At 51.0% G+C, this 12,839-nt stretch overlaps 1 protein-coding gene across 6 annotated transcripts in view; it reads left to right on the forward strand.

Annotated features, from left to right (window-relative positions):
* Positions 1 to 238: 238 nt before the first annotated feature.
* LOC119957395 (transmembrane protein 150A-like) overlaps positions 239 to 12,839 on the forward strand; it is a 35,943-nt gene continuing 23,342 nt past the window's right edge. For all 6 annotated transcript variants that reach the window (XR_005458798.1, XR_005458797.1, XR_005458795.1 and 3 more), the window contains exons 1-4: positions 239 to 437; positions 2,893 to 2,940; positions 9,065 to 9,154; positions 11,877 to 11,944. Coding sequence is in view for 2 of the 6 variants with exons in the window: in XM_038785425.1 (XP_038641353.1) it covers positions 373 to 437; positions 2,893 to 2,940; positions 9,065 to 9,154; positions 11,877 to 11,944 (271 nt within the window). In the remaining 4 variants the exon portion in view is untranslated. The remainder of the gene's footprint in view (positions 438 to 2,892; positions 2,941 to 9,064; positions 9,155 to 11,876; positions 11,945 to 12,839) is intronic.

Consider the following 12,839-nt stretch of genomic DNA (forward strand, 5'->3'; position numbering starts at 1 on the left):
AGTGCCCACTGAGCAGGCGTACTGTAGAGCCCGCTGGCTCCGCCCCCTCCGGCAGTGAAAGATCTCGCTGCTGGCCCCGCCTCCTCCCGGGAGCTGACACCGGTGACGTCAGGACGTCTGCGTCCCCTCGCCCGGCGCCTGCCGGGAATTGTAGTCTCCGCCCCCCCTGCCCGCCGCTTGGCCGCATCGCGCCTGCGCGACAAGGGGCTGCCCGGAGCAGCGAGGGGGAGGAGGGGGGCACGGGTGGCTTTCTCCGGGCGGCCTTGGCCATTGAGTGAGGGAGGGAGGACGGGAGGAGGAGGAGGCGGCCTGGGACCGGCTCTTCCCTCCTCCCCCACCACCACCACCAGCTCAGGTCGAGGGGGCTTCCCAATGACTGCGTGGCTCATCCTCCCCGTCAGCCTGTCCGCCTTCTCCATCACCGGCATATGGATCGTGTGAGTCCGCCTTTTTCAACCCTCCTCCTCCTACCTTGGCCCGGCCTCTCGCCGGCTTCCACCGGCCGCCCTCGCTCGGCACTGCGGCTGCGCCGTGCACGGCTGCCGGGACCGCGCCTGCGCCGTGCACGGCCGCGGGCCGCCCTCCCCCCAACTGCGCCTGCGTCGTGCACGGCTGTTGGCCGACCGCGCCTGCGTCCTGCACGGCTGCCGGGACTGCGCATGCTCCCCCCCGTGTCTCCGCGCATGCTCCCCCAGTAGCTGTCACCTCCTGCAGATGCCATTGCCTCAGACACAGTCTCCCATTTCCCTGGATTGCTCCTCTCACCAATTCCAGGTTCCTACCCAACTAATGGATTCCATGCAGCAGGGTAGCATGGTGGTTAGCATAAATGCTTCACAGCTCCAGGGTCCCAGGTTCGATTCCCGGCTGGGTCACTGTCTGTGCGGAGTCTGCACGTCCTCCCCGTGTGTGCGTGGGTTTCCTCCGGGTGCTCCGGTTTCCTCCCACAGTCCAAAGATGTGCGGGTTAGGTGGATTGGCCATGCTAAATTGCCCGTAGTGTCCTAATAAAAGTAAGGTTAAGGGGGGGGGTTGTTGGGTTACGGGTATAGGGTGGATACGTGGTTTGAGTAGGGTGATCATTGCTCGGCACAACATCGAGGGCCGAAGGGCCTGTTCTGTGCTGTACTGTTCTATGATAGGGTGGAGGTGTTGACCTTGGGTAGGGTGCTCTTTCCAAGAGTCGGTGCAGACTCGATGGGCCGAATGGCCTCCTTCTGCACTGTAAATTCTATGATCTATGTTCCTGATCTTGGCATTAAACCTGAAATGAGAGGTGGCACTGAATTGAAATGAATGCAAACACGGAGGGGCCTTAAAAAGATTCAAAGGCTCTTCCTCCGCCACCCTTTGAGGAAGAGAGTTCCAGAGACTCGCTAAACTGAAGAGAGGAGATTTGCCTGGTCTGTGTCTCAGATGGGCCACCCAGGGCGGCGCGGCGACGCAGTGGGTTAGCACTGCTGCCTCACGGCGCCGAGGCCCCGGGTTCGATCCCGGCCCCGGGTCACTGTCCGTGTGGAGTTTGCACATTCTCCCTGTGACTGCGTGGGTCTCACCCCCACGACCCAAAGATGTGCAGGTTAGGTGGATTGGGCAAGCTAAATTGCCCCTTAGTGTCCTAAGATGTGCAAGTTAGGTGGGGTTGTGGGGATTGCGCTGGGGATTGGGTTTAAGTAGAGTGCTCTTTTGCACGGTCGGTGCAGACTCGATGGGCTGAATAACCTCTTTCTGCACTATATGGATTCTATGATGAAAAGTGGGAGTTATCAATTACGAATCCTGGCAGTGTTGCGGGTATATTAGCCATGGTTTCGCCTAATGCACATTAGCCATGCTGTCCAACGGTTAGTGGGATTATGGGTGGATGGTGGGGATGTGAGCCTTGATTGGGTAGTACTCTTTCAGAGGCTCGGTGCAAACGTGATGGGCCGAATGGCCTCCTTCTGCACTGTAGGGATTCTTGATCACTGCTGGCGTATGAGGGACCTCTAGTTTTGCGGGTTGGTCCAAAATGCAAGTCATGAGGCATAACAGCACAACTGGCGCCAAATGAGTAAAACAATCCAGAACATTCCTGCCACCCCGCCCCTCTCGCACAACGCGCGTGACTCAGCCAGACCGGCTCACGTGTGCAGGAGGACACCAATCCTCTTGACGCGAGCAACAGTCATGTAATTTGATGCGCAAGATTTAGGTTACTCACCCGACTGCGAGATAGGCTTTTGAACACTTGTGGAACTGTAAAACACCAGGAAACGGCTGAGCGTGGAATCTGACGCGAGACAGAAGCGCTCCGACTTGGAAGCAAGTTGCCCTCATCGCGAGTGACACCGTCAGTTCTTCTTTTGCGGTGGCGAGCGAGGGCACCGATGTTTGAAGCAATTGGCACAACGGAAAGGCGACACGAGGGGGAAAATGTTCTTCGCACAGCCAGCGGTTAAGGCCTGGAATGTACGTTCTGAGCCTATGGCCTCAGCAGGTTCAATCGAGGGACTGTTGTTTGTACGGGACGAATGTGTAGGGTTGCGGGGAGGGAATTCTCGTTTGAACAGGCGGTGCAGACACCACAGGTCAACTGATCTCCTTTTACACGGTGCCAGTTCTGTAGGTAGGCATATTTTTCACCTCAGCTCTCCCAAGGAGACATCAAAATGCTCGAGAACACCGCTAACCGACACGGTTGGCTGAGGCCAAGTGGAATAAATCCAGCCACCCCCGTGTTAAATCTGATATATCAGTGTCGTTGGTATTTAAATCTTGAATCCAATTCAGCCGACCAAAGCTGATAAGATTAGTGCACTTCTTAGCAGGAATTGATCTGATGAACCAGCTTAACTGATCAACGCGAGTCTAAACCCTCCATTCACCCTAACCCCTGCCTTCTCTCTTCCAGATACGCAATGGCTGTGATGAACCGCCACGTCTGCCCCGTTGAGAACTGGTACGTTATCTCTGATTTAATTCGCTCTGCCCGCGCGCCACGCGGTTCGGTAACTGGCGGCGGCAACGTCAATGCTTTTCAGGGCCGGGGAAGGTGGCTTTAGTTTTTTTTTTTTTGGTGAGGGAAGCTTGCCAGAGCTTTCGGGCCCTCGTGGGGAAATGCGTCAGCCTCCTGCTGGGAGTCGGAGAACCGCTGGGGAAACATTCCTCCGTGAACTGTGTAAACATTTAGATCTGGTGGAATAGCAGGGAGATAATCGTCGCCCAGCGAAGGGACTTTGAGTGACAAGCGACGGTCCCCATCTGGCGGGTTGACTGACCCGTGGCACACGAGTGACCAGCACCCACTGTCTCCGATTTTTCCCCACCCCAACACTGGTATCAACCTTTTTTTGGCGTGGAATGCCCTCCTGTTCCCTGTCCTCAGAAGTCCGTTTGAATATTAAATGAGCAGCAAATAAGCCTTGAGGAACATCTTTCAATATTTTCCGCTTCAGTAGCTTACAGCTGCAACAAGGCACATGACTCTTACATCTGTGTGTGTGTGTGTACGTAGTTTTGTTTAGCTTAGGTGTACGCAACTGTGTTTGTGTGTGGGGTTCTTATTTTGTCATTTCCCCATCTCCCCTCCGGCCACGCGCAGCGGTTAGCACCGCTGCCTCACGCCGTCGAGGACCCGGGTTCGATCCCGGCACCGGGTCACTGTCCGTGTGGAGTTTGCACATTCTCCCCGTGTCTGCGTGGGTCTCACCCCCCACACAACCCAAAGATGTGCAGGGTAGGTGGATTGGCCGCGCTAAATTGCCCCTTAATTTGAAAAGAAAATTGGGTACTCTAAATTTATTTAAAACAAAGTAACGTTTTCTGGGGCTATGGGTATCGATGGTTATGTAAAGATGAGACGCGATGGTTCAGTTGGGGCGCTCGAGAGTTACAAGTTAGCTAGGAAGGATCTAAAGAGAGAGCTAAGAAGAGCCAGGAAGAGACATGAGAAGTCTTTGGCAGGTAGGATCATGGATAACCCTAAAGATTTCTATAGGTATGTCAGGAATAAAAGAATGACTAGGGTAAGAGTAGGGCCAGTCAAGGACAGTAGTGGGAAGTTGTGCGTGGAGTCCGAGGAGATAGGAGAGGTGCTAAATGAATATTTTTCGTCAGTATTCGCACAGGAAAAAGACAATTTTGTCGAGGAGAATACTGAGTTACAGGCTACTAGACTAGAAGGGTTTGAGGTTCATAAGGAGGAGGTGTTAGCGATTCTGGAAAGTGTGAAAATAGATAAATCCCCTGGGCCGGATGGGATTTATCCTAGGATTCTCTGGGAAGCTAGGGAGGAGATTGCTGAGCCTTTGGCTTTGATCTTTATGTCGTCATTGTCTACAGGAATAGTGCCAGAAGATTGGAGGATAGCAAATGTTGTCCCCTTGTTCAAGAAGGGGAGTAGAGACAACCCCGGTAACTATAGACCAGTGAGCCTTACTTCTGTAGTGGGCAAACTCTTGGAAAGGTTTATAAGAGATAGGATTTATAATCATCTGGAAAGGAATAATTTGATTAGGGATAGTCAACACGGTTTTGGGAAGGGTAGGTTGTGCCTCACAAACCTTATTGAGTTCTTTGAGAAGGTGACCAAACAGGTGGACGAGGGTAAAGCAGTTGATGTGGTGTATATGGATTTCAGTAAAGCATTTGATAAGGTTCCCCACGGTAGGCTATTGCTGAAAATACGGAGGCATGGGATTCAAGGTGATTTAGCAGTTTGGATCAGAAATTGGATAGCTGTAAGAAGACAGAGGTAGTGGTTGATGGGAAATATTCAGTCTGGAGTTCAGTTACTAGTGGTGTACCACAAGGATCTGTTTTGGGGCCACTGCTGTTTGTGATTTTTATAAATGACCTGGAGGAGGGCGTAGAAGGATGGGTGAGTAAATTTGCAGATGACAGTAAAGTGGGTGGAGTTGTGAACAGTGCGGAAGGATGTTGCAGGTTACAGAGGGACATAGGTAAGCTGCAGAGCTGGGCTGAGAGGTGGCAAATGGAGTTTAATGCAGAAAAATGTGAGGTGATTCATTTTGGAAGGAGTAACAGGAAGACAGAGTACTGGGCTAATGGTAAGATTCTTGGTAGTGTGGATGAGCAGAGAGATCTTGGTGTCCATGTATATAGATCCCTGTAAGTTGCCACCCAGGTTGAGAGGGTTGTTAAGAAGGCGTATGGTGTGTTAGCTTTTATTGGTAGAGGGATTGAGTTTCGGAGCCATGAGGTCATGTTGCAGCTGTACAAAACTCTGCTGCGGCCGCATTTGGAGTATTGCGTGCAGTTCTGGTCACAGCATTATAGGAAGGATGTGGAAGCATTGGAAAGGGTGCAGAGGAGATTTACCAGGATGTTGCCTGGTATGGAGGGAAGATCTTATGAGGAAAGACTGTGGGACTTGAGGCTGTTTTCGTCAGAGAGAAGAAGGTTAAGAGGTGACTTAATTGAGGCATACAAGATGATCAGAGGATTAGATAGGGTGGACAATGAGAGCCTTTTTCCTCAGATAGTGATGTCTAGCACGAGGGGACATAGCTTTAAATTGAGGGGAGATAGATATAGGGCAGATGTCCGAGGTAGGTTCTTTACTCGGAGAGTAGTAAGGGTGTGGAATACCCTGCCTGCAACAGCAGTGGACTCGCCAACACTAAACGCATTCAAATGGTCATTGGATAGGCATATGGACGAGAAGGGAATATTGTAGATGGGCTTTAGAGGGGTTTCACGGTCAGCGCAACATCGAGGGCCGAAGGGCCTGTACTGCGCTGTAATGTTCTATGGTAGGGGCTCACACTTTTTTTCCACCACCCGAGAGCACGGTAGCACAGTGGTTAGCACAGTTGCTTCACAGCTCCGGGATCCCAGGTTCGATTTGGTCACTGTCTGTGCGGAGTCTGCACGCTCTCCCCGCGTGTGCGTGGGTTCCTCCAGGTGTTCCGGTTTCCTCCCACAGTCCAAACATGTCCAGATTAGGTGGATTGGCCACGCTAAATTGCCCTTAGTGTCCTAAAAAGGTTAAGAGGGGTTATTGGGCTACGGGGATAGGATGGAAGTGAGGGCTTAAGTAGGTCGGTGCAAACTCGATGGGCCAAATGGCCTCCTTCTGCACTGGATGTTCTATGTTCTTCTGGCTCAAAGGCAGACACCGCACCTCTGCGCTCCAATGACTACTTTTAATATTTCTCTTATTATATTCATTTATCTCGCGATAAGTGGCTCAGTCAGGTGTCGATTCAATGTAAAATTTCTGCCATGTGATATGATGGGAACCGATGGTTAAGGATTAATTTGTGCCCTCGTTAATAAACTAATTACTGGTTGCCCTGGCAACAGACGACTAGAGATTCCTTACACTGGTCTCCGATGGTGACCTGGAATCGGAACAATGTCTTTTTCCGACGGCTCTTTCTCGATTTGCAATTTTATCCGGAGCTCCTTTTTTCGTTCTCCTTTATGAGGCATTGGGGTCACGTTTTACCTCCCGGGGGGGGGGGGGGGCACGGTGGCGCAGTGGCGCAGTGGTTAGCACTGCTGCCTCACAGCGCCAAGGAACCGGGTTCGATTCCGGCCCCGGGTCACCGTCTGTGTGGAGTCTGCACATTCTCCCCGTATCTGTGTGGGTTTCCTCCGGGTGCTCCGGTTTCCTCCCACAGTCCAAAGATGTGCAGGTTAGGTGGATTGGCCGTGCTAAATTGCCCCTAGATGGGGTTACAGCGATAGGGTGAGGGATTGGGCCTAAGTTCTTTCAGAGAGCTGGTGCAGACACAAATGGCCTCCTTCTACACTGTATAGAGATTCTACGATTCTATATTGCAGCTCATCCGATATCAAGCCAGGGATTAATCAGGCCAAAAGCGAATGCTCACCATGTGCCAATGCTCCATTTAAAAAAAAAATTAGTTTGCAAAGAAACACCTTTATTTTGCAGTACATACGGTTCAATACCTAGGTTCCTGACCCGATGGGCTGAAGGGCCTTTTCTGTGCTGTAGACCTCTATGACTCTAAATAAAGCCAAAACGATCCAAATAAAAGTTTCCATTGAGCCAAAAGTATCAAATACTTATCGTTGGAATGTATTTATATGTATTATTTTATTTACTCCTCAAAAGAGTCATGTTCACGATCGTTGCGCAAATTTGGGAGCAAGATTTAAACGAATGACACGGATTTGCATTCATTTTTGCATCTAGCGGTCGCCTTTTCTGCCCTTCCGTCGCCGTGAGCAACGGTTACTTGCCCTGGCGTCTGAAAGGCCTGTGTGTCTCAGCACGACGCATTCCCCACTTGATAAAGATCAACGATGATCCGATTCATCTCAAATTCCAGTTCTTCGATGCGCTGAAACGGGAACCGGACAACGCTTCACTTGATGTCGTTCTCACTGATATCCCCCCCCTCCAGCCCAGATCACCACCAGAATTAAAATGTGATACTGTCTCTCCATTGGATGGGGAACTGGTTAGCTCCTCCTGTCTCCCCCACCCCCTTCCATCTTTTTTCCTGTTTTTATTCCTCTTCGGCCTCCTCCCGGAGGATGTTGACCGTTCCAGTTGGGCGGATCGCCCTCCAGGCCGAATTCTTCAGTTCCTCCAATGGTAGCTTCCCTCCCTACCTCCCCAGCCTTTAGCTGCTGCTCCAATCACAGGCCCTGTCTCTAGAGGCAGCCGGGAGGAATGTGATTGGAGGAGCTGGAGCAGGCAGCACGGGGGAGAGAGAGAAACAGAAAATCTGTGACTGGAGCAGCGAGGGTGGACAGTGCCCTTGAAAAGCTACGGTAGACAAAGGCGCCATTCGGCCCATCCTGTCAGCGAAACCAGACGCTCATTTTAAACCCAGCAAGGTTACAGCAAATGTTGACCCAGGTGCCTATTGAATGGGTTGAGTGTTTCCGCCTCAACCACCAACTTAGGCCGTGAATCCCAGACCTACATCACCCTCTCGGTGAAAACATTTGTCCTCGCGTCGCCTTTAATCCTTCGATCAATCATCGTAAACTAATAGCCCCTGTTAATTCACCTCTCTGCTGGGGGAAACAAAACTTTCTTGTCTGGGCCCCTCATAGGTTTTGGACACCTCAGTTCGGTTAAAAATTTAGAGTACCCAATCATTTCTTTTCCCAGTTAAGGGGCAATTTAGCGTGGCCAATCCACCTACCCTGCACATCTTTGGGGTGTGAGGCTGAGACCCACGCAGACACGGGGAGAATGTGCAAACTCCACACGGACAGTGACCCAGAGCCGGGATCGAACCCGGGTCCTCGGCGCTGTGAGGCAGCAGTGCTAACCACTGCGCCACCCCGAGCCTCCAGTGTTCTAAGGAGAGCAACCCCAACCACTCCATTCTCTTCTCATAGAATCATCGTAGAATTTACAGTGCAGAAGAGGCCATTCGGCCCATCGAGTCTGCACCGGCCCTTGGAAAGATCACCCTCCCCAAGACCTCCACCCTATCCCCTTAAAGCAGTAACCCCACCTCAACGATTTGGACAGTAAGGGGCAATTTATCACGGCCAATCCACCTAATCTGCACACCTTTGGACTTGTGGGAGGAAACCGGAGCACCCGGAGGAAACCCACACAGACACGGGGGGGGAACGTGCAGACTCTGCACAGACAGTGACCCAAGCCGGGAATCGAACCCGGGACCCTGGGGCAGTGAAGCAACAGTGCTAACCACTGTGCTACCGTGTCGTCCACGTAGCTGCAGTCTTCGAGCCCTGGCAACGTTCTCGTACATCTCCAGACAGGTTGCAGGAACCGCCCCTCACTGATTTGGTGTCCCATGCTCCTTCCTCCTGCAGTGGGGCAATATATTGTTTTCCTAATCTAATCCCTGCACTTCAATTGAATTATATTAGAATACAGCGTGACTGTATGAGGAGGTGACCGTGTTGAACTTCTCCCCCCCCCCCCCCCCCCCAACACAAACACATGCCATCCTCCCCAAGAGTATTGCCAACGCTGTGACTGCTGGGCATCGCGGCGTCCGCCCATGCGCGGCCCTCGAAGGTCAAAGGGCACCCTTTGGAAATGCAGACCATTCAAAGCCTGTTTATGCCTAACGAGCTTGTGACTTGTCTCCCCCCAGGTTATACAATGAGTCCTGCTCTGAGGACACTGCCTCAAAGCACGGCTATCCGAAAACCTGCTGCACCGTCCAGGACATCCCGCTGGTCAGGTAGGGGCGATTTTTCATTCGGTATTGCTGCATGCACCCAGTAGTCGTCTGGCCCACCGATACACAGCAGGCCCGGCAATACAGGAGAACAAGAAAACTGGTTAGTATGTCAAGCCCTTCAATCGTTTCTTTTCAACCAGGATCTAGTCCTTGTCAGGTTGACTTAATCCGCTATCTATCTTCTTTTTTTATAAATTTAGAGTACCCAATTCATTTTTCCAAATTAAGGGGCAATTTAGCGTGGCCAATCCACCTACCCTGCACATCTTTGGGTTGTGGGGGTGAGACCCACACAGACACGGGGAGAATGTGCAAACTCCACACAGACGGTGACCCGGGGCCGGGATCGAACCTGAATCCTCGGCGCTGTGCGGCAGCAGTGCTAACCACTGCGCCGCCATTTGTCTTTTCAATTGTTAGCTTTCGTTTGTGCGAATTAAGTTAGCGCTCTTCAGCCACACTCCGGCGCCTGTTCGGGTACACTGAGGAAGAATTCAGAATGCCCAATTCACCTAACAAGCTCGTCTTTCGGGACTTGTGGGAGGAAACCGGAGCACCCGGAGGAAACCCACGCAGACACGGGGGAGAACGTGCAGACTCTGCACAGACAGTGACCCAAGCCGGGAATCGAACCTGGGTCCTTGGCGGTGTGAGGCAGCAGCGCTAAGCACAGTGCTACCGGGCGGCACGAAAGACGTGCTATTTGGTAATTTGGGCATTCTGAATTCTCCCTCCGTGTACCCGAACAGGCACTGGAATGTGGCGACGAGGGGATTTTCACAGTAACTTCATTGCGGCATTAATGTAAGCTGACTTGTGATAATAAAGATTCTTATTACCGTGCCACCCTGTGTCTCTGTTCTGACTCGCAGTGACAATAATTCTTTGGAAGATAATAACTAGTTCAATTGATGGACTAATTTGGATTTTCTCAGCTCACTCTCCCCTCCCACCCTCTCCACGACGAGGAATTCTTCAATGAAGAAAAATTTGTTTTTTCTCTCTTTCGAATCAATCGTGGAATGTTTCACCCCAGAGTTGTTATAAAAGGGGGGATTAAAAAATCCATGTATCACAAATCTGTGACCGCTCGCGAAGAAAGGAAATTGGTGTAAAACCGGTAAGTACGGGGGTGCAGTGCTTAGCACTGCTGCCTCACGGCGCCGAGGTCCCAGGTTCGATTCCTGCCCCGGGTCTCTGTCCGTGTGGAGTTTGCACATTCTCCCCGTGTCTGCGTGGGTTTCACCCCCACAACCCAAAGATGTGCTGGGTAGGTGAATTTGACATGCTAAAGTGCCCCTTAATTGGAAAGAAAGATTTTAAAAACGGCAAGGTGCAGAGCACAGTGGACTAAACCCTTTGCCGCAGAAGGCTGTGGAGGCCAAATCACTGAGTGTCTTTTAAGACAGAGATAGATAGGTTCTTGATCAATAAGGGGATCAGGGGTTAGGGAGAGACGGCAGGAGAATGGGGATGAGAAAAATATCAGCCATAATTGAATGGTGGAGCAGACTCGATGGGCCGAATGGCCTAATTCGGCTCCTATGTCTTATGGCCTTATGAAAGCTTTGCATTGTCCAGTGCACTTAATATCCTTTTGCAAGTGCAAATTGGGACATGGGAGATTGTTTGATTTGACTGTGCGATACTGATAGGGCTGTGACTTTGTCTGGACATAGCAGAACTTTAATCTCAATTGTTTTTCCACAAGTCGACAGTATGACGTTGTTTAAACTTCTGTCTTCTGCAGAGAAGTAAGAATCATTTTTGTTACTGTTCTTACACAGATTCATTTTGATTGTGCTGGAGAAGGAGCAGTGTTCTGCTTAATGCTGGAGTCAGGGGAGATTGATCAGCTGTTGGAGAAAGTTTACTTTTAAATCTTTACCTGAACAGATCGATTTAATAATAAGAATCAGACTGCAGAGCAGGAGAACTTGCGATCTAAAGCCATTCCTGTTTTTTAATAAACGGGTTAATAATCTTTATTATTGTCACAAGTCGGCTCACATTAATGCTGCAGCGAAGTTACTGTGAAAATCCCCTCGTCGCCACATTCCGGCGCCTGTTCAGGTTCACGGAGGGAGAATTCACAATGTTCAATTACAGGGGCTGGTTTAGCTCACTGGGCTAAATCGCTGGCTTTTAAAGCAGGCCAGCAGCACGGTTCGATTCCCGTACCTGCCTCCCCGGACAGGCACCGGAATGTGGCGACTAGGGGCTTTTCACAGTAACTTCATTGAAGCCTACTCGTGACAATAAGCCATTTTCATTTCATTTCATTTCAATTGCCCTTAGTGTCCAACAAAAAGTTAGACGAGGTTACGGGAATAGGGTGGAGGAATGGGCTTGGGGAGGGTGCTCTTTCCAAGGGCCGGTGCAGACTCGATGGCCCGAATGGCCTCCTTCTCCACTGTAAATGCTACGATTCTAACAAGCGGGCCTTTCGGAAGTAGTGGGAGGAAACCGGAGCACCCGGAGGAAACCCACACAGACACGGGGGGAACGCGCAGACTCCGCACAGACAGGGACCCAAGGCCGGGAACCGAACCCGGGACCCTGGAGCTGTGAAGCGACAGTGCTAAACCCTGTGCGGCCACTTGCTCAGCCTGCTGGGGAACTGTCGCCCAGCCGGATCAACGTCTTCAGGAGCAGAGAGTATTGAGGAACAGTTAATCGAATCAAACCCTCACACTAACTGCTTTTTCTACTTTCTCGACAGTAAGTGTGGGTCACACCCTCCTGAAAGCTGTTTCTTCAGCTTAATCGGCAATGTGGGAGCTTTTATGGGTAAGTTGTCCACTTTCTCATGACTGGAATTAGCAACCGGGCTGCAGGATTACTGCACAAGAGGCTTAAACCTTTATTGCTGCTGTTGGAAATCGTGCATAAGCAGCGTGGCGGTAATTAAAAGTGGGCCTTGGCTCAAATTATTTAACTTTGCCCCATAAATACATTTGTTGTTGGTTTGGGTGTCGGGTCGTGTGCTTACCTCATGGGCCCCATTCGCTGTCCAGTCTCAACACAAAGCCTTCGCGCTGGGAGAAGTGTCGAAGATTCCCCTGCAATTGCCCCGGTCACGCACAGAGGAATGAGAACGTTTTGACAGCAAATACTTCGCTTTCATCGGCAGCTTCGCTATTCTATTTTCGTTCCGTTCTGATCGGCTCGGTTTTATTTTTCATGATCCTAATCTAGGAATATTTGTATCTGAATGAAGAAGCGCCGTTAGGAATAATGTTCAAGGTTTCCTTCGTCATCTTAACCCAGTGCTTTTTAAAAAAAAAAAAAAAATTTTATAGTACCCAATTCATTTTTCTTTTCCAAGTAAGGGGCAATTTAGCCTGGCCAATCCACCTAGCCTGCAAGTCTTTTTGGGTTGTGGGGGCGAGACCCACGCAGACGCGGGGAGAATGTGCAAACTCCACATGGACAGTGACCCAGAGCCGGGATCGAAGCTGGGACCTCAGCTCCGTGAGGCAGCAGAGCTAACCACTGCGCCACCGTGCTGCCCTCTAACCCGGTGCTGTACCTGTCCTGGGAGTGTTTGATGGGGACAGTGTGGAGGGAGCTTTACTCGGTGTCTAACCCCGTGCTGTGCCTGTCCTGGGAGTGTTTGATGGGGACAGTGTAGAGGGAGCTTTACTCTGTATCTAACCGCGTGCTGTACCTGTCCTGGGAATGT

Source organism: Scyliorhinus canicula, chromosome 26 (assembly GCF_902713615.1).
Source record: "Scyliorhinus canicula chromosome 26, sScyCan1.1, whole genome shotgun sequence".
In the NCBI taxonomy this organism is placed as follows: domain Eukaryota; kingdom Metazoa; phylum Chordata; class Chondrichthyes; order Carcharhiniformes; family Scyliorhinidae; genus Scyliorhinus; species Scyliorhinus canicula.